Source organism: Antechinus flavipes, chromosome 4 (assembly GCF_016432865.1).
Source record: "Antechinus flavipes isolate AdamAnt ecotype Samford, QLD, Australia chromosome 4, AdamAnt_v2, whole genome shotgun sequence".
In the NCBI taxonomy this organism is placed as follows: Eukaryota; Metazoa; Chordata; class Mammalia; order Dasyuromorphia; family Dasyuridae; genus Antechinus; species Antechinus flavipes.
Window position 1 is genome coordinate 185,604,849 of NC_067401.1, and position 21,513 is coordinate 185,626,361.

The window sequence follows — 21,513 nt, forward strand, 5'->3', positions numbered from 1 at the left end:
GTTCATGCTTCATTGGAATGACCTCTATAAGTCCATTTAGGCTAAGCTAGATATCCATAGCAGATGAAATGCTGGTGCAGATTTCAAATCCTCCAGAGCTTTACATCCTTTGTGATTCCTGTTCACTGTTTTCCTTTAAGTCCTCCATAGAGAAGTCACTTAATGCACCAGAGACTTTTCCCTGCTTTTATTAATGTATCATGAATATAATCTTTACAGAAAAAATGATGGGCTAGAGGTGCAGGATGAGACATTTTGGAACATAGTAAATGTGTGGATTTGTCTTATTTGACTCTGCTTATTTGTTATAGTGAAGGAGATTTTTTAAAATTTGGAAGGAGGGAGTAAGGGGTAAAGGGGTAAGGATTTAAAAAAAGAAGGAAAGAAGAAAATGAGTGTCAATGAAAAAATAATTTCTAAATTCATAGAAGAGAACAGAAGGAAGTTTGGGATGAGACACAAACAACCTATTTATACTTGGACTATACATGTTGAACACACATACACAAAGACACACAAGCATGCATGCATACACAAGTGTTTGTATGCATGTGTGCATTACAAAAAGTTATACCTAATAGAAATTTTCAGCTTCATGTATAATCATCTTTTTTTATTCTTCTTTGTATACAAGGATCTTGGTGTTCATTGAACCAGCATTTCCCATTGTTAAAACCATAAAAAAATTAAAATAAAAATATGAATTTCATGGCTGGGTACTAGTGAAGAACAATACAACAAAGAGTAACAACATGGAAGGTAAGACTTTGTCCCCAATGTAACTGTTTCTAGCTCTTCCCTGTCATGGGCCAGAACTTGAAACAAGGTGTTAACTCATTAGAGTTGATAGAAACAATGCTTTAGTTAACACCTTAGAGAGTTCACACATTAGCTCACATGTTTGGGAGATTTCAGGGTTCAGTATGAGACATCCAAATTCACACCTCCCATAATCCCACTCTCAGAGGAGGAGTCAACCTTTGAGTTTACATCTCTAAAAGAGCATAAAAACAGCTGAGCTCAGTCAGGAGGGGTCAGTTGAAAAGATTGAAAGGGGAGCATCATTTGGAGATTGAGAAGCCATGAGTCGGAGTTGAGCTAGAGGCAGAAGCTGGAAGAGCTAAAAGACAAGCTGCAAGAGTTCTTGGAACCAAGGAGGGAGAGAGGCCTCTAAGAAAACTATCCGGGCCCAAGGAAAGAGATAAGACTTGGAAGGAGAAAATAAGCATTTGGATTTTATCAGCTGGTTGTATTTGAAGTGATTATTACTTTGAACTGAAACTAAGGCTGCCTCCATAAAACCTCCCCAAGAAACCTGCCCACAGAGAACAATCATATTATAGAAAAAGAAGAAGCACATCACACTTCCCCTCCCTTGAAGTAGCTTTCCACAGAAGAGCTACCTCCAAGTATACATTTTGAGGGCTAGACTGCTCTCTCCCAGATTTCTCTCATGGTAGATTTGACATCTAGGTAATTTGGGCTTTGCCATCTGCTGCCTATCATTCTTGCCTCATGACCAACCCATCTTATTTTTTAGAAATATATTCTTGATTTTTAAAAGTTTTATTTATGCTTTATTTATATTATAGTCAGTTCCCATTAAAGCACACATACATACAAAGAGTTTATACATATATAGTAAGAATTTAATCAATGATGGTTGGAGATGATTGAGTGATGGATGTGTTTTATACCACTCCTGACATGTAAGACACTAGTAGAATGTGAAACTTATATTTATGATGTATTTTTCCCTTCCTCTTTGGGTTAAAAGAACTTAGAAGGATCAAAACTTCAAGATACAAAGATAGATGTGACAAAAATCCTGGCCTTTAAGGAGTTTACAGGTGAATGAGTAGATGGAAATATATATATACATTCATACATAAATATGATATAGCATAGATAGAAAACAGTGGTATCACAAAAAGTATTATGTATCTGGAACCAAAATGTATTGATTTGAATTCCAGATTTGTTACTTATTAGCCAACTTTAGTAGCTCTTCCCACAGAGAACATGGATTTTGTTCCTAGACATTTATTTACGAGACAATAGGCTTTAAAATAGATTTAAATAAAAGAGAAAAGTAGGTAAACTACACTGTAATTCATATTGATCATTATTGTTTTAGACCATTAAAATAACTAGACAACATAAGGTTGGAATATTGCTGTGGTGTGAGAAATGATGAGCTGGTAGAGTTAGAAAAATATGGAAAGACTTGGACTTATGAAGGGAGATATTATACACCTTCAGAAAACAAATACCAAGCAAGCATAGCATGGTCTTACATAGAGGTATATGAATCTATATGTGTTTATATGTGTATGATTATAGATATCTATGTATATGTGTGCATATATGTATGTATTTATGTTTTGTCAGTGTTGTTTCCCACTATCTCTAGAGCCATCTCCAGTCATCTTGATCTATATCTTGCCACTGAATCTATGACTCTGAAAGAGAAAGTGAAGTTGGTTACTTTGCAAAGTCCTCCCTCACTTAAATTCAACTCACTTACATGTCATGGTATCACCTCCCTAATGTCATGGTACTCTTTGAGAACAAAGGACAAACAACAACAATGAGTATATGTTTGTGTATAGATACTCACTTAATTCTAGGCTTCTTGGAGTGGGGGAGGAAGGGGAAAAAATAAAGTAAAAGGTGCACAGAAGAGAGAGATCAAAAGAAAATTAACAAGGAAGCAAAGGAAAGACAGACTCTTCTGAACAAAATATATAAAATTATATAGGCTTTCTTGAGATGGAAATTTGTTGCCTTATATTTTGAATCCTCTCTTATATTCTGCTGTGCAATGTGTTTTTTTTTCCTTTTCCTATTTTGCATTTAAGTTTAAATAAATAAATAAATGGTTTTGAAAAATAGGGCAATTGACTCTTGGAGAGAGGGGAAATTTAAATGTCATCTGAAGAATAATTTCTTGTATGAACACATTGAAAAAGGACTAAAACAAATTCTTTCTTAAAATACTGAGGAAGTATATTGTTCTCTTTGAGGAAAAAAATGAAGATGGATAGCTAAAAGTATAGTGGATAGAGCACTAGCCCTGGGAGTCAGGAGGATCTGAGTTCAAATCCAGCCTCAGACACTAATCACATAGCTTTGTGATTCTGGGCAAATCTTTTGACCCCAAATAATTCTCCAAAATCATTATAAAGATAAAGAATGAAGAGAAATTTCCTGATAGAACTGAGTTTTATGCATTCTAGTCAGTTAGCAAATAAACAATTATTAAGTGTTTATTATTTTCCAGGAATAGTATTAAATGCTGGAACAACAATAAAAACCAAAAGATAGTTCCTGCTCTCAAAAGAACTCCTGGTCTAATGACAACATGACAACAACTACATAATACAAGACACACACAAGATATATACACAGTATATATTTGAAATAATCAATAGAGGAAAGACCCAAGAATTAAGAAGATTATGAAAGGTTTCTGATAGAAGGTAAGATTTTAGCTTTGATTTGAAGGAAACCAGTAGGCAGAAATGAAGAAAAAAGATCTTTTTTTAGGCATAGGGCACAGTTACTGGTAAGTCCCTGGAATTAAGAGATGGAGCTTTTTGTTAGAGAAACAACAATTGAAGAGGGTGTATGGAAGGATTACAGTAGAAAGTGTAAGAAGACTGGAAAGCTTGAGGGTCAGAGTAGGTTATGAATATTTTTTTAAATTAGATTCTGGAGGCAATTGATAACTATTAGAGTTTATTGAGGGAAGCAATGACATGGTAAGACTTTCAATTTAAGATCATTGTGATAGCTGAATGGAGGGTAGACTGGAATGAGAAGGAACTTGTGGCAGAGAAACCTATCAGAAAAATATTACAATGATCCAGGTATAAGCTGATAAGATTTTTTATCAGGATGGTAGTAATGTCAGAGGAGAGAGCAAAAGGGATAGATGTTATGAAAATTAAACTGATAGGTCTTGGCCAATGGATTGAATATAGAGGTCAGAGAGATTGAAGAAGTGAGAGTGTCTGGAGGATAGTAGCATCTTCAACAATAAGACAAAAAGAGAGTAGGGATAATTAGGAACAGTTGGAAGAAGGCAAAGTTGGAGTGGGGGTGAGGCAGGGATAAGTTCAGTTTTGGACAAGACATCCAATAGGCAGTTGATGGTGAGAGACCAGAGATAAGCAGAGAAGTTAGTTGGATAAGTAGAAGTGAGAATCATCGGCCTAGAAAGGATATAATTGAATCCATGGTTGTTGATATCACTAAGTGAAATAGTATAGAGGGAGAAGAGAAGATAGCCCAGGACAGATCCATGTGAGACACCCACAGTTAGTGAGCATGACCAATATAAAGTTCTAGCAAAGGAGACTTAGATAGATATGGGAATAATATCCCTAAGATATGATTAAATAGGTTAGATAGAGAACAAAGTACAAAGGGAAGGATGTGATTCACTGTGCAAAAGCTGCAGTGAAGTAAAAAAGAATGAGATGTGAGAAAAGACCATTAGATTTGACATTTAAGAAGTTGGTAATTATTTGGTTGAATAATAAGATTGAAAGTCAGATTACAGAGAATTAAGAAGAAAGTGAGAAGAAAGTAGAGAGATCTATTGAAAGTGGCCTCCTTAAGGAGTTTAGCTGTAAAATGGAACAGGTATGGGATAACAGTTCATGGGAATGGATGAATTAAGTGAGGAATTTTTGAGGACAGAGGAGACAAGATTATGTTTGTAAGCAGTAGGGAAGCAGCCAGTAGATAAGTAAGAACGGGAATAAGAAGGGACGGTCTGCTGTAGACGATGGGATAGAATGTGATATCTTGTGCATGTAGAGGGATTTGTCTTGGAAAGGAGAATCACCTCATTTTGTTAGAAAGGAATGAAAGAGAAGATAGCAGCAGAAAGCATTTGAGTGATGTGAAATGAGAGGGGGATCACAGGGAGTTCAAGATGAATGTTCTCTGTTTTTCCAGTAAATTATAAGACAAGGAATGGAGAAAGTATGTTCAAAGGAGTTTGGTAAGCATTGAAGAATGAATTCAGGTAGGTTTTCCTTATACATAGGAAATAATTTAGTCTCTGACTGAAGTTCTCTCAAAGCCTGTGGCAGTTTAGAAGAGAACAATGCTTCCTGCAGAAGGAATTGGGTTACTTTCCTTCTCTCGAGGCAAGAGATCAGGCTGAAGGCTAATGGAAATGGCTTTTATCCTTATCCCTACTGTGGAGAAAGAATCCTAAAGAAAATTCCTGATTTTGCTATCCTGAGAAAATTGAATGGTAGAACTGTGTTTTTAGGATTAAAAAACTGAAAACTGCAGTAGATATGCAGGAGATGATTCTGGCTGTGATCTTTCTTATTGTTTTGTAGCCACTTACCTCCCACTTGTCCATGTGGAAGTATGTCTACTCTCTCATTACTATTTCTTCGTTGTCCTTATTTGTTTTCTTCCTGAATTCTAGGGTAATCTGGGAAATACTCTACACTTTCCATCTTAGTAAAACTGAAGCATCTTTCTCTTTAATTGAACAATTGGCTTTAAACCACCACACCAGTTTATTAAATATCAGTTACAAAAGAAAAGGCAGAAACTTATTTTCCCATTTTTGCTCTTCTTTCTCTCTATACCGCTACCCCACCCCCACTCCTCCAAAAAAGCCTCCTAAACTTAAATATACATCAAAGTTACTGCTAATACTATTTATCAAAATATCAAATAATTATTTGCTATGTATAAGGATTGAGAGTATTCCTAGCCAAAGTTACCTTGAATGAGAGGAGTACCAGTAAATTTTAGCAACTGGCTCTTTATGGAAAATGGGATTGTACTTATGAGGAAACTGTACCTATAACACACTTTTAGGCTTAATCTGCCATTATTAACATTTTCTCTATTACTTTCTTAAGTGTAGAGTGATAATCAATAAAACAATAAATCAATCCTTGACTTTTTTATATATGCTGATTTTTGAGGTATAAATGCTCACTTTGAAAGAGATCATAAAAGTGGGAAAAGGACTTACAGGTGTGAAAATGTTTGTAGCAGCCTTTTTTGTAGTGGCAAGGAACTAAAAATTGAGTGGATGCCCCTTGGGGAATGGCTGAATAAGTTATGGTATATAGATGTAATGGAATATTATTGTTCTATAAGAAATAATGAGCAAGCTGACTTCAGAAAAGCCTGGAAAGATTTTATTTTATTTATTTATTTTTTAAATTTTATTTTTTAATTTTATAATAACTTTTTATTGACAGAACCCATGCCAGGGTAATTTTTTTTACAACATTATCCCTTGCACTCGCTTGTGTTCCGATTTTTCCCCTCTCTCCCTCCATTCCCTCCCCTAGATGGCAAGCAGTTCTATATATGTTAAATATGTTGCGGTATATCCTAGATACAGTATATGTTTGCAGAACCAAACAGTTCTCTTGTTGCACAGGGAGAATTGGATTCAGAAGGTAAAAATAACCCGGGAAGAAAAACAAAAATGCAAATAGCTTACATTCATTTCCCAGTGTTCTTCTTTGGATGTAACTGCTTCTGTCCATCATTTATCAATTGAAATGGAGTTAGGTCTCTTTGTCAAAGAAATCCACTTCCATCAAAATATGTCCTCATACAGTATCATTGTTGAAGTGTATAATGATCTCCTGGTTCTGCTCATTTCACTTAGCATCAGTTCATGTAAGTCTCTCCAAGCCTCTCTGTATTCATCCTGCTGGTCATTTCTTACAGAACAATAATCTTCCATAACATTTATATACCACAATTTACCCAGCCATTCTCCAATTGATGGGCATCCATTCAATTTCCAGTTTGTAGCCACTCTAAACAGGGCTTCCACAAACATTTTGGCACATACAGGTCCCTTTCCCTTCTTTAGTATTTCTTTGGGATATACGCCCAGAAGTAACACTGCTGGATCAAAGGGTATGCACAGTTTGATAACTTTTTGGGCATAATTCCAGATTGCTCTCCAGAATGGTTGGATTCGTTCACAACTCCACCAACAATGCATCAGTGTCCCAGTTTTCCCGCATTCCCTCTAACATCCATCATTATTTTTTCCTATCATCTTAGCCAATCTGACAGGTGTATAGTGGTATCTCAGAGTTGTCTTAATTTGTATTTCTCTGATCAATAGTGATTTGGAACACTCTTTCATATGAGTGGTAATAGTTTCAATTTCATCATCTGAAAATTGTCTGTTCATATCCTTTGACCATTTATCAATTGGAGAATGGCTTGATTTCTTATAAATTTGAGTCAATTCTCTATATATTTTGGAAATGAGGCCTTTATCAGAACCTTTAACTGTGAAGATGTTTGCCTGGAAAGATTTTCATAAACTGATGCTAAGTGAAGTGAGCAGAACACAGAGAACACTATACACAGTAAGAACAAAATTATGTGATGATCAATTGTAATGTACTTGGCTCTTCAACAATGAGGTGATTCAAAGCAATTCCAATAGATTTGTATTGGAAAGAGCCAAGTGAATCCAAGTGAATGTGGATCAAAGCATAGTAGTTTCAGAAAAGTTTGCTTGTTTTTTTTTTTCTCATTTTTTTCCACTTTTGATCTGATGTTGTTTGCACAGCATAATGAATATGGAAATATGTTTCAAAGAATTGCACATGTTTAACCTATTTGGATTGCTTGCTGGCTTGGGAAGGAGGGAGGGACAAGATAGGGAAAAAAAGATGGAACGTAAGGTTGTGCAAAGGTAAAAGGAAAATTATCTTTGCATGTATTTGGGAAAATAAAATACTCCAATAATTTTTTAAAAGAATCATTTTTTCTTACAAATTTCTTCATGAAACAGAATTATAAAGTCTTATAACATGATTTATGGGTTACCTTAAGGCTGATTTCATTCTCATATTTAATCTTACTCCAAATTCTAGTGTAATTCAAGGAGCTATGTGTGGACATATACTGATTATATTCTCCCAATTATCCTCTTTATATTTCTCCTTAAGATAAAAGTTAAATTCAATCTCTCTTCTATCATCACAAGAAATAATCTTTCCAGAATACACTTAAATTGTCAACTCCTGATAGATTCTTCTTATACTTATCTTTCTCATATTTGTTCATAAATTCATAAAGTAAATGAAGAACTGAGGTAATTTGGGTTAAGTGATTTGCTCAGGATCACATAGCTAAGAAGTGTTAAATGTCTGAGGCCAAATTTAAACTCAGGTCTTCCTGACTCCAGAGCTAGTGATCTATCCATTGCACCATTTAGCTTCCCCAAGATAGTTTTCTAAAGAAAGAAGTTCCTCTTTACCTTCTTTCTTCTCTCACAAGTTCCTCAGAGATCTTCATAAATAAAAATCAACACATTTTCTTTGTCTCTACAGCAAGCCAGTTACAATAATAACTCTTTTCTTCAATATTTCACTTCTCTTTCGTGGCTCTCAGATACAGCAACAATATCTAGTATTAGCAATAGTCACTAAAGACCCAAACAAGAAAGTTCTCACAACCAGTCTTTGACACAGTAAAATGGTTCAGTATCAGAAAGAGATCTTTATTAGTAGAAATGACATTTTAAAAGAAGCATTATTGTTTGCTGCTAAACCTTAAATATGATAAAACCTTTTCATCTGACTTGTAAATCCTATATGTGTGATCTTTTCTCCATTTTAATATAAACTATTTGAGAGGAGAGACTCTCTCATTTTCTTTTGGTATTCTTTATTTTTTTATTTTTTATTTTTATTTTTTTATTTTATTTTTTGGTATTCTTAAGGTAGAGCTTTACATATAGAAATTGCTTAATTTTTTTTCACTCCTTCATTCATGCATAGTCACTGTCAATAACTTAGTGGAACAAGTTACATGTCATTTTTCCTCAATGATGTTTTCATTTATTGCACATTGTTTTTTTATCTGCACCAAAACCTTGCCAGAGAACCTTTTCCTCTTTCTTTGATCTCTTGGAGGGTATAGTTACAGATTGTCAAAAAGTATAATGGTTGGCCACTTTCTGGGCAAAGTTCCAAATTATTTTCCAAGAATGGTTGGACCACTTCACAGCTCCATCAAAAGTGCTGTGATGCAGAGATGTCAATCACAGTCCTGCTCAGGTTGCAACATACTAGTGTTCAGTTAAACAAAGTTAAAATGTAATGGGAAAATAATTAACAAAAAAAAATGTAAATAATATTAATGTGTGGTTTTCCAAGTTAATATATAACAGGGATCCACAGATACAGTTTGGCAGCCCTCATTTTGAGGGTACCCCACTGCCAACCACTTTCTGTAACCCTTCTAACTAGTAAGATTGTATATTTCTATTAATTTATGGAAGAATATTAGGAAATACCTCTTGTTTTAGAATTCTAAAAGAGAATAAGGAAATAATCCAGTAGCAGTTAAAGTAACCCACCCAACTAAATTACATGTGTATGGGCAGAAGGGAGAATTGGTGGTAAAGGGGATCACATCCTTAAACTCTGTTATATGTAAGTTATTATAAAGGCAAAGAAGGATTAATTCTAAGTGCTATTGGAAATATGAAGAAGTGATTAAGGAATGCAACTAAGCTGGATCTTGAATAGAATGCATTGTAGGCAATGAGAAACCAGAGACAGGAGAGATAGCAAACTGTCCTGTTTTCCTGGTTTATAAAGTTAATTATAAAAATTTGTTTTTCATTTGTATCCAACTCTTTACTCCATTTGGTGTTTTCTTGGCAGAGATACTGGAATGGTTTGCCATTTCCTCCTCTAGCTCATTTTATGCTAGAGGAAACTGAGGCAATAGGGTTAAGTGACTTGCCTATCTTAGTGTTTGAGACCAGATTTGAACTCAGGGAGATGTTTTCTTAAGGCTGGGTACTCTATCCACTATGCCAGTTAGCTGCCCCAGTTATAAAAATAGAATGAAATAGTGGAATCAGTCCAGATTAAAGAGATAGCCTTTTATCTTATTGACATCTGAAGGCTTCTTAAAATCTTTATGTCAAGTGGTGACCAGGTTAAGAGGATTATTTGGGCAGCTGTATTGATTGGTTTTGATATTTTCCAATGAATCCAAGGAGTTTACAGGACACATTTATTTGGAGGCAGAGACATCCTTATGTAATTTAGGCATATCTAACCTTGCTGAAAGAACACTTAAATGCTTTTTTATTCATTTATTCAGTTCCAATGATTGCTAAACAGGAATAAAAAAAAAAACACATGCAACTCAAGTTTCAACTTATAAAATCCTCATTGGTAAAGACCAATTACTAAATGCTCCATGACTACCTAAGGAGAAAAGTTGGGATAAGTGTGGGAAAAGATAAATCTTGGTCTTCTGACTCCCATCTTCCAGAAAGATGCAAATTTCCATCTTCTCTTTAGGTTCCTTAAGGGAGAGAAAGACTCTAGGATGAAGACATGTAGAGGAACTAGCAATCTAAGCATGTCCCTAACCCAGGCTAATTTTCTTTTGGGTGAGCTCTGGGGATTCAGTCTCTTGGATGAACTGAAATATCTCATTCTCAATGGAAGAATTCATTTACTCTATGTATTGTCTGGTATATTTTCATCTTTATATCTTCCCTGGTTTCTGTAAACTGTTGACTTACATTAATTTATTTGCTATTTTCTACATTCCTTTGTGAAACTGGCATTTGGTGCAAAGTGAATCAAACCTTGGATATATAATTTGGGGTATTCCTTTCCCATTAATGAATAGTAGTCAGCTCATGTTAAACTTAAAAATCATTTCCAATTTTAGAGGCAGCTAGATATAATCTTAATACTCCTTCTTTTTGATGAGAACAAAGTAGCCAGCCTCTGGCCCAAACCTTCTGCTACTCTTCCTGGCAATAATCAGAATCTTCTTTGGAGAAGAGTGGATGGGGACCCTAGAGATGTATGTTCATGTCTCTCTTCCAACCATATCTAGAGTGTCCGTGTGGACACTCAAAACAGGTAACACATAGGTAACACAATACAGACATTTGTCTGTGAAGCAAACAGAGGACTCATGGAAGTCAGTAGCTCGATATGGAAATACATAAAGCATCTTTTAAGAAAGGAACTGAACTTGGAATTGACATCAGGGCAACTGTTTGACATTCTGGTTAGATTCTTATCCCTCCCACTCTCATAGTGTCTCCCTGTGGTTTGGAATCCCCTTCATAAGGCAAACATATTTTGGGACTGCTGAACAAACAATTTCTTTCCTAAATGTCATTGGCTACAGTGCTGTGGAACTATTTGGATTATTCTCTTCTTTCTCCAAGGACCACACTGTGGGAGGAAATCCCCTTGTCTCTCTAGAAGGTCTGGTCATGGAATTCTCAAATTTAGAATCCTTGAATTAGGATGACACACAAGACCACTCTCAAGGGTAGAACCAACATTTAAAGATCCTCACTTTCTGGTTCCCATGTATCTTTCCAGTGAGTAATCCTCACTGCATACTATATGCACATTCTAACTTCTGTTTCTAGTCTTTATGCAGGTAATTTAGCAGACTCCATCCTCATCCTTACTACCTTAGCTTCCTTCAAAGCTCAGGTAGGTCGATGCATCTGTGATTTTTGTCCCAATTCTCTTAATTGGAATTCTGGTACTCCTTAAATTGAATTGTATGATTACTCATCTTTGTAAATGTTGAATCTTCACTCTCTAGGTAAAATAATCCATTTTAAAAAATAACATAGGCCCAGGGAAGAGGATAGGCTAAACTGGATTTGAGAAACATTAGAAGAATCAAAAGAACTTATTGATGAGATCAGGAAAGGAAAGGAACAATGCTGACCCTGAGATGAGGGTGCCACTGTCAACTAGATTGTAAATTCCTTGAAGTCAGGGACTATTTTTCTTTGTTTTTGTATTTTCAGCATTTTAGCAGAGTGTCTTGCATATGTAAACACTTTATAATGGTTGAATTTAAATTAAAAGGAGAGGGAATGTCTGAGGCCTGATCATCTCCAGATGGCATGTTGGTCAGCTATGTCAGAATCCTTAATGACCTCTTGGACCATAGCACAACAATATTGTCCATGGACTATACTGGAGTGGTTTGCCATTTCCTTCTCTAGTGGATTAAGGCAGACAGAAGTTAAATGACTTGTGCAGAGTCACAGAAGTAGTGTGAACCAATGTAAACTCAGGACTTCCTTCTGAACCCAGCATTCTATCCACTGAGCCTTCTAGTTGCCTCTGGTATGAGTATCCCAGATGGAATGATAGTACTCAGGTGAGGTACTTAATATTCTGACACTAGAGATCTAGAGAAGTACAAAGAAAAGTTGTAGAGCCTTCCCCCTTGCCCATAAAGGACTTCTAGCTTATTGGGGCTGGGGGAAAGGGAGAGGACATACACATAAAGGAGGGCATAGTCTATTTTACTATATTTAAGAGCTATTTGATTAAAGAATTATACATCAGGAGCTTACACAGATAAGATGGAATGGGAGAACTCTGAACTAGGGCTACCAGGAAGGTTAAGATTTAGCAAGATATGTTGTTAGCTTGTTTTTTATTTTCTTTCTCATTTTTTCTCCTTTTTGATCTGATTTTTCTTGTGCAGCAGGATAAATGTGGAAATATATTTAGAAGAATTATACATGTTTAACATATGGATTACTTGCTATCTAAGGGAAAGAAGGGAGAAAAAATTGGAACACAAGGTTTTGCAAGGATAAATGTTGAAAACTATCTTTGCATGTATTTTGAAAATATATCTTATATAAAAATGGAATATTAATATTAATTTTATTATTTTTAAAAAAGATTTAGCAACATAGAGGAATGAGGAAAAGATATAAATGAGCATAAGTCTAGAAGTAAAAATAGTAGGAGGAAAGGCCTAGATACAGTAATGATAGGAAAAGGGAATAAACCAATTCAGCAGATATAGTAGGAGACAACAATAGAAAAATAGGAGGGCTATATGTTAGATGATTCTGAACTCAATTCAAGAAAATTTAAAGACCTGAGATATGCAAGACCTCAGGCAAGGTTCAGGGGATATAATTTTTTTTTAAATGACCAGGTTCTCTGTCTTCTAGGCATTAAAAGCCTAGGAAGGCAGACAACTTTACAAAGGAAATAATGGTTGAAATCCAAACTGATGGTGTGATATTTGAGGAGAGAGCAATATCACTTATGGGTGGGGGAAGAGATAAGAAAAGACTTTATGGAGGAGATGACATGTCAGTTTAAAGAAAGGGAAAATTTTCAGCTAATACAAATGTAGAGTTTCCTATTCTAGCATGTACAAGTTACAAAGGGGGGAAAAGGCAAAATATAATTAAGGAAATGATTGGGTATAGTATAACTAAGAATAGAAATATATTTGAGAAACAGACTGTCAAATGCTTGAAAGCTAGATTAGGCTTATATAGGGATCAAGGATTTTGAGCAGAGAGATGAGTGTCTTGATTAAACTTTTTTAGGAAGATTACTGTGACAGTAGTATGTATAGAAGGAAGAAACTGGAGACAGGGAGATGAGACCAGTTGCAATAATCCAGATAAAAAGTAATATAGACCTAAACTTGTCTGGTAGCAATAGAACTGGAAAGGAGGGACTGAACTGGACTTGAGAAACATGAGGAAAATCAATAGAACTTGGTGATGTGATCAGAAGAGAAGGGAAAAGAAAGTAACAAGGTTGACTAAGATGTAGATTTCAAAATGAGGGTGCCACTGTCAAATATAGGAACCCAAGAATGGTAACTATTGTAGTTTTAAGGGAAAACCCCATGATTTCATATTCAAACATCTTGTCATTTACACTCCTCAAAGGTGAGATTCAATTTCCTTCATGTAGCAGGGATTTCCCCATGGATAAAGACTATCTCTTATGAAAATGAAAACTCTTCAGAACTGTCATTTCCCAGTATTATAGATTAAAGACCAGAATATGTGAAGGGATTAAAATAAAGCTATTTAGTGACAATAGGAAAAATGCCAGGGAAGATGAGGGGTGTCTCACCCTGAGTCAGAATGTACATGAGTATACAAACATCCATAATTAAACATACCTTGTTAGTTTTAAAACAAGATAATGTCACCTCCAGCATGGATTTTCTAATGTGGCAGGGAGAGTTTTCCAAAAATGATTGAATTTTCAAAGAAGGTTGACTCTCTGAGAATCCACAAAATCCACAGCTGATGAGAAAAAAAAAAGTCTGGAGATAACTACAGGGCCAATGTTCTCAGTTGATTTTTCAGGGCCTAGATGAAAGAGGATCTGATGGAATAGTATGGGGGATTCTAATTTCATCTATATTTATTTGAGTCACTGACTAGTGTGGTGGTGGTGGTATTTGAAGGGGTGGGAAGTTAGGTATGTGAATGGTCCTTGGAGGTTGGGAGTGCTGAATGCTTGCTGTGAATTGCCAGAACTGAGTCAACAAGAAGACTTTGAAGGTGGAAACTGGGGGGGAAGGTCTTGGAATCTCTTCAAGAGTGTTGCTCTGCAAGAAGAGATCTGGATCTGGAGGAAAGGGATAAAAGGAAAAAGGAAGAAATAAAGACCGGCTTATGATGGGATAGACGAGAATATAATGATTAGAATGGCACATGCCCCATACTCCCAACCTCAGACCCATTCCCCAACTCACTCTATTATACAGCTGATGAAACCTAGAATTAATGAGGCAGCTGAAAAAAACAGGAGCAGAATCTTGGCTTCCCTTAGGTCCTGTTTTCCTATGGGAAAAAGGGTAGAGTGAAAGTTGCCATGCTGCAAAGGAATCTGTAGTACTTCTTTTTGAAAGGAAGTCAGGGAGAGGATGGTGGGAAGTCATTGGAGAAGAAATTAAATCCCAGATAAGAGTTTGAGGGCCACAAGATTGGATCCCCAAGGGCAGGAGCTTCTGGAAAGGGTGGACAAGGTACTTAGATGTGAGGTTGACCTGGGTTACAACGCTTGAGAGCCCAGCAATGAACCTCAACAGCTTTGCATGTGGAGCAGTTGTACAGGGTAGTCCTTCCACCTGCAAGATTGGCTGGAGGTGATGATTAAGGGAGAGCCCAGCTCCCTCCCTCTTAGGGCCTCAGTAGTGATGATGATGGTGTCTCCTCACCCTTTCCACCCAACCTTTGTTCTCAGAGATCCAGGTGGTCAAACTACCCCTTTGCCCTCAACCCATATGCTATACTCACGGCAGGCAGGAGGGCACAGAGCTGAGAAAATCAAGGAGAAAAGTGTCTGTCCCCTATCCAACACCCTTCTCCCACCTCCCACCCCCAATGCTTCATATCCATCAGGATTCCAGGTATCTCTCCCTTCCCACCCTTCATGCCTGATACCTTGCCTCATATATTCAGGAAGTTTAGATTTCTGAAGCCATTGCCAATAGGTGGGAAGGGAAAACAGGTAACCTTTGATTTCTGGGGAAAAGGGCAGCAAATAGTTTGTTCATAAAACTTCTCCTTGGCCCCCAACCCTGGTTCTCACTCTCATTCCCCTCTCCCCACTTCCTTCCCTCTCCTTTTATATTTTTCCACTTTTCTTATCACCAATCAATACTTCTTTTATCCCATGCCCTCTACCCTTTATCATTTGAAATAGATCATTTTCTCCTCTTTATCCACTTAAGGTGTCACTTTATCTCCTCACCAAGGACTGTCATTACTCTGTGTGTTTTTTCTGTAATTCTATCCATGGATACTTCATCTGGAGAAAAAGAGGAGATGACAAAGTTCTAGAGAAAATCTTATAGATCCTAGAAGATAGAGTCAACCTCCAAGGGAGCTAGTCTTCCTTCATGGATCTCCTGGGCCTACAGTAAAAGTAAATCATATAATAGGATTCAAGGGAAATCTTATCAATAGATTTATTGGGTGGTGATGTGAAGAGAATTAGAGACTTGAATGAGAAGAGGGAAGGACTATTCTAACAGATGGCTTTCACTTCAGGTACCTGAGAGATTTGGAGGAGATAGAATCAGGACTAGAGGAAAGGATTCTTAGGTCCCACCTAAGGCAAAGGTTGAGAAGTTCCAGCTGGTTTTACAGTCTCCCCATTCTGAACTTATCTGTTCACAGAGATGAGCCAGGCGTGCAGAAAGGTCTCTAGAAGGGAGGCGGCAGAAGATACAGGCTTGGGAGGTGCTTAAGAAAAGATAGCCAAGCATTGGGACCCACATGAAGACCAGAATGAGAACCTTGTTTGGAATAGAAGACACTGATTTTCTGTGGAGGGAGGCACTTTGGAATATTCTGTCAACTTGGACTCTAGTCTCTTTATTCTTGGGTTCTAGAGTCCAGAAGTATTCCAACTTGAAGGTTAGGGGGAGGGTGGATGAGGTCTCAGAAAGTCGTGGTGCTAGAAAGGATTGGAATCATAGTATGGAAGCTTAGATTTCTATAATCCCAGTACCTTATGTAGCACTGATATCCTTTGGTTCTATTGGTCAATGATGCCTTCTGTAAGCCTATAAAAAGGACAATGCCTCTTCATTTTCCTGTGAGTGAGTATAATATTTTAACACAGTTTTTGGCATATAAGTGCTTAATAAATGCTTGTTGACTGATAAATTGACTGAATTGGCCAACAGGTGTTCATCTATATTTGAAACAAGAACCCAGCTGTGTAAATCACTTTTTCAAGTCCACGAAAAACAAACAAAAATTCAACTGCCCTCTTAAGAGACTGCAGCATAATTGCTGGCCACCAGAGGGGGCGCAGCATCAAAAATCCTGGTTGGATCTCCCATAGCCAAGTAGGGGAAAGGAAAGGAATAATCATTTTTATATTACCTACTATGTGCCAGGCATTGTGCTAAGTTTATAAATATCTCATTTGAGCCTCACAACAATACTTAGAGATACCCACGGATACCCACTTTAAGCAGTAGTAACCATTTTAATTCTCTCAAAGATCTCAAAGGATCCAAAATTAAACTCGGGCACAAAATGGAATATCCTACAAAATATCAGTCAGTCATTATGACTAAATGCCAAGCACTCTGCTACATGGTGGGGCTACAACGATAAAACAAAATAGCATTTCTGAACCTCAAGGACCTTAAATTCTACTGGGAGAAATGACATTTACATTTCTAAATAAATACACAAAGTGCTTTTTCATTGTTGTTCTTTTGACCTGTGATTTCATTGGTCCAGGGAGCTTCCAGGGAGAAAGCAGAAAAGACTATTCTTCATCTTCTAAGAGAGGGCCTATATGAAGTGAGAAAAGCGGTTTGTAAAAGGTGAGATTTTAGATGCACAGTGAAGGAAGTCAGGAGGCAGAAATGAGGAGGGAGAGAATTCCAGGCAACAGGAGCAGCCAGAGGAAAAAAAGACAAAGTTGGAAGATGGAATGTTTTTCAGGGAATAGTAAGGAGATTAGAGATATGGATCATAGAAAGAAGTGGTGTTAAGAAGACTGGAAAGGTAGGAAGGAGCCAAGGCATAAATGACTTTAAAAGCTAAATAGAAGATTTAGTATTTGACCCTGGAGGGTGCCAATGAATGGAGGTTGAGGGACATGGAATAATATGGTAAAACTTGAACTTTAGGATGACAAATTTTATAGCTGAGTAGAGGATGGACTAAGAAGGTAGAGACTGGTGAGGCTGGCAGACCCTCATGTTATGGAAGAGAAAATATGCAAAGGTACAATCAACAGGCTTTTAGCAGTAGAAATAGGGTAAGAAAGAATGAGACAGATCATATTCCATTACCCTAGCCTGATTTATGATTTTATACTTGAATCAAGAGAGAGGAGGTTAATGAATTTCTCATGCAAAGATGATCAGAAATTGCTATATTTCTATTAGTCATTTTCTCTGTGAATCATCTCCCCAGATCTAGGGCAAAACAATTTAAGGAGAGAAACAGGTCAAGTAGAAACACAAGTTATACTAGTAAGTTCCAGCGTAGCCCACAGATACTTTTGTTTATAGAACTGTAACTAGGATAGGGCAGCTGGAGCTTTGTTCAGGATGTGCTCCTCCTAGTAGTAGTTCAGAAACTACCATACATCTGTCTACTCTCTCACCTAGCTCTGTCCAACATGCTCAACATTTCGTCACTCTCCAAAAAGATTCCCTTCCTCCCCATTTCAAATGAGAGTAGAGTCACTCTCTTTCCTGACAGCTGCAAACATGGTCATACTGTCCTCTGTCACCACTATCCCTTTCTAAAGATTTTTGTCCCAAGTGAAAAAATACCTAGTCCCAACTCAGTAGCATATTCAATTCCCAATACACCTCTTCATATACCCACTCTGGTTTCTTCCCCATCCCCCACAGATTTCACAAATTTGTAGTTCAAAAAGTTTTTTTCTTTTTATTATTTTTAGGCATTTCTTATTTATTAGATATGAACAATAAATAGTGACTCTTCCTGGAAAAGAATCTGTGCAAAATAGGAGAGCAAATATTCCATTTTCCCCCTCCCTTCATAAGTTTGTTGAATTAAATTTCTCTTCCTTTCACTATAGTGAATCCTAGCATCACCACCATGGTTTCTACAACAACCCAATAAAAACAAAATAGCCTCATCAGCCCAACTAGGCCTGTAGTTTTTGCCTCAAGGCTCTCTCAGGTTCTCTCCATATTGACAAAGGGTTGCCACCCTACAATTCAAAAATAAGTCTTCTACCTGTCCACTGAAAGAACACAAATGCATACTCCCTGTGCCAATCCAATCATTTCACATAAAGGAACAGCATTGTTATAGGTATTCTCCAGAACAGGCCTAGACAAGTCCAAAAACTGGAAAGGGAGCACAGTCAGAGATCAAAAGACAAATGACAGATTCTATTGCCATTCAGAGACATAAAGCATTGTACCCCGCAATACCTCAGCTCCCCTACACCCTGTCAGCATGAAACATAGGGGTGAGATGAAGTATGGCATCACCCATTAGTCAGTCAACCAGTATTTGTTACACCAGAGTTTATGGATAATACTTGTTTTTCCACAGTCCACCTTCCCCCACCCCAACCCCCAATTTGAGATTCCATTAAGATATTTTTTCTTTTCTTAAGTCAGAGGACCAAGGAGGTGCCTCCCCACAAAACTCTCTTGCCCTTCAAAGTAATCTGATAAAATCTTAAGTTGGGAATGAGGGAAGGGTGGTTTTTTCCAATTTCCTATTTCTTTAGGGATTGAAGCTTCAGTCAAGAGATAGATTGGAAGTCCCCCTTAACTCTCATAGCTCCGACCTCCTCCAAGTCATTTTATAAAGTCCTAAATCTCTTTTGGATCTAAAAGGATAGAGGGATTGCATTCCTAACTTTATTGACTCTTTCTTTTTCTTTCAATGTCGGACAAAACGCAGCGATCGGGAGTTCAGCAGGTCCTCAGGGTCAGGGAAGACAGAGTCAAGTCGAAAACCATGTTCTAGAGCCACCTGGAGCACTTCCTCCAAGAACCCAGGTGTCCCTACTACCTCGCGCTTCTCACCAGCTTCTCCTACTACCCATAGTTGCTGCAATCCTAGACGTCGATACTCAACCTCTGGGAGTCCTTCTGGGCAGGGAGCCCATTCCAAATGGAAATGGGGACTTCCTTCTCCTTCCCCTTCAGCAACTCCGAACCGGGCTCGAAGTACCCCAAGACAGATGGGATCTGTACAGAAGATATTGGCTCTAAAGGTGTCAACTCGAGCAGCACTGAGTTCATAGTGGTGGGGACCTCGACGAGCTGAGAAGTGGACCAGTCGGGGGGTAGCATCCACATCTGCATGAAACAACGCAGCTGTGATCACCTCAGTTCCCTGAGTTACCTCCAACTCCCTAAGTGCTTCTAGTAGGGGCTGGATCTGGTAGAAATCAGCCTCAGCTCTCAGGAGCGCTGTCTCCCCATAACCCCTAGGCAAGTCCAGGCAGCCCAGACGCAGGAAATTGAGGATGTGACGAAAGGCTTTACCATCCCGATCGATAAAGTAGTAGTTGCTACCTTGAGAGCCAGAATTGGGTGGCAGTGCCGCACCCTCTCTGAACATGGCTCCCAACATTGAGTCTGGGAATCGAGTTAGAGTTTCCAAGGTAGTAGCATACAGGGTTCCTCCCACATTTAGTGTCACAGGCCCCCCAAAAGAGGGTGCCTGGGAGGGCATTGGGGGAGGAGGAATTTTGAATAGCACCAGAGAGATACAGATGGGAAGAGGCTGGGCTTTTGGCGGGAGTCTGGGGAGGAACTGATTTGTAGATTTACAGCAGCTGTTTTCGAAGTAACGAAAAGGTTTAGGGGTACCCAGAAGCTGCCTCCCCGGCACAGCCGGGCTAAATCTACAGCAGGGAATATTTTCAATAAAGTTTGGGAATACAGAGCAGTCCCGCGGCTGATTTCAAGGAAAAAAAGCAGTTTGGGTTCACCTCAGCTGGGATGTTGACCCAAATTAGGGGCAGCGGCCAGCTAAAACAGCTGGCCTGTTGGTCCAGAAATGCTAGAGTCCGAGTACTCCAAGATATGAATGGAGGGTTTTTCCTGGCGTACCTGAAGATTAAATTTCAGGGTTCCAGCCGACAGATCGGCGGTATAAAAGGCTGATTTCTGGATAATCAATGCAGTCTTTTTTTTGGGGGGGGGGAAGAGGGGGAGTGGTTTGCAGAGGGTGTCCTTAGTTCCCAAGAGCGGATATCCTAGAGTTAGCGTCGATATTTTGGGGAGCAAGTCCAAACTTCTAGCCGTTTCCAATTTCCAAGTCAGGGAGGTGGGGTGCCGGAGGGAGCCTGGAAAGGGCAGTGACTTCAGGGATGGGGTGGGGTGGCCAAGCCGTCCCTGCAGTCGGTTTCAGGGTTCGCTCCAAATTCGGCAAGGGTGGGAATGGTGTCAAAGAGCCGGTCTGGACCCTAAATTTCGGGACCCGGGCTCAGGATGGGCTCCCCAGCGTCTTCAAGCTCGGTCCTCTGCTCTTCAGGAAGTAAAAGTAACAACGCAGACGTGATGGGCCCTTTAAGAGACAGGCCAGGCCCCCTGGAGCCCTACCCCTCTCCACCCCCACTCTCACCCCCGCCCTACTCCAGCCGCTTTGGCTAGTTCTCCCTTTTGGGGACAAGAGTTTAGCTGCTTAAACTGCACTGTGCTCTCCCGCCCCTAGAATGGGGAGGGGAGGGGAGGAGAGAAGGAAGGGACTAGGGAAAAGGCAGCATCTGAAATGAGTTGTAATTCCCTGGAGGCTGGGGAGGAGGGTGAAGTTTTCATCAGACACGTTCCCTCCCCCTTCCCCAAGTCTGGGTACCGAAGGGACGAGAGAGAGCAGGTTGGAGCAGAGCGGCCAGTTAGGAAAGAGACTTCTCAAATTCTGGAGGTAGATAGAGGTTTCCCGGTAACCCGGTTTCTTGCAGCCAAGAGATTAGTACGCGCTAAAGTCATACCAGGGGATTCTTAAATGAGTTACGGGTTGCTTAGAATGGATGCCTAGATGACCTCTGCATTTCCTTCCTCTTCTGAGTCTGTTAGGCCAACTGCACCGATCGCTCAAAACCAACTCGCGAAGCATTTCGGTCAGCCTAGGGACACCTAAACCACCCACGCCTGGCGGCCGCTCTTCATCCCAGCCTCCCCATTGTTTATAAAGACCTTGAAGTTTTAGATTTC

At 38.6% G+C, this 21,513-nt stretch overlaps 2 protein-coding genes across 3 annotated transcripts; both read right to left on the bottom strand.

The window, feature by feature from the left end:
• Nucleotides 1–8,509: 8,509 nt before the first annotated feature.
• On the bottom strand, nt 8,510–18,130 carry TMEM95 (transmembrane protein 95). Of its 2 annotated transcripts, XM_051995848.1 has the most exons (7): nt 15,939–18,130; nt 15,579–15,635; nt 15,269–15,349; nt 15,122–15,142; nt 14,872–14,952; nt 14,578–14,665; nt 8,510–14,450 (listed from the first exon to the last, which is right to left on the bottom strand). In XM_051995848.1, the coding sequence occupies exons 1-7, from the start codon at nt 16,105–16,107 to the stop codon at nt 14,417–14,419; spliced, it is 531 nt and encodes a 176-aa protein (XP_051851808.1). In that variant the 5' UTR covers nt 16,108–18,130; the 3' UTR covers nt 8,510–14,416. The 2 variants fall into 2 exon arrangements, with proteins under 2 accessions (XP_051851808.1, XP_051851809.1); XM_051995849.1 differs by lacking the exon at nt 14,872–14,952.
• Nucleotides 18,131–18,226: 96 nt separating this feature from the next.
• On the bottom strand, nt 18,227–20,251 carry KCTD11 (potassium channel tetramerization domain containing 11). Its single transcript, XM_051995850.1, has one exon. The coding sequence runs from the start codon at nt 20,027–20,029 to the stop codon at nt 19,229–19,231; it is 801 nt and encodes a 266-aa protein (XP_051851810.1). The 5' UTR covers nt 20,030–20,251; the 3' UTR covers nt 18,227–19,228.
• Between the last annotated feature and the right edge of the window lie 1,262 nt (nt 20,252–21,513).

Coding starts and splice junctions, on each gene's coding strand:
- KCTD11 (XM_051995850.1), bottom strand. CDS start 20,029: ATGCCCTCCCAGGCACCCTCTTTTGGGGGGCCTGTGACACTAAATGTG.
- TMEM95 (XM_051995848.1), bottom strand. CDS start 16,107: ATGTGGGTCCCAATGCTTGGCTATCTTTTCTTAAGCACCTCCCAAGCC. Junction 15,143..15,268: donor TCCTGAATATATGAGGCAAG/GTATCAGGCATG, acceptor TGATTTTCTCAG/CTCTGTGCCCTCCTGCCTGC. Junction 14,666..14,871: donor TCTCAAGCGTTGTAACCCAG/GTCAACCTCACA, acceptor TTTTTCCCATAG/GAAAACAGGACCTAAGGGAA.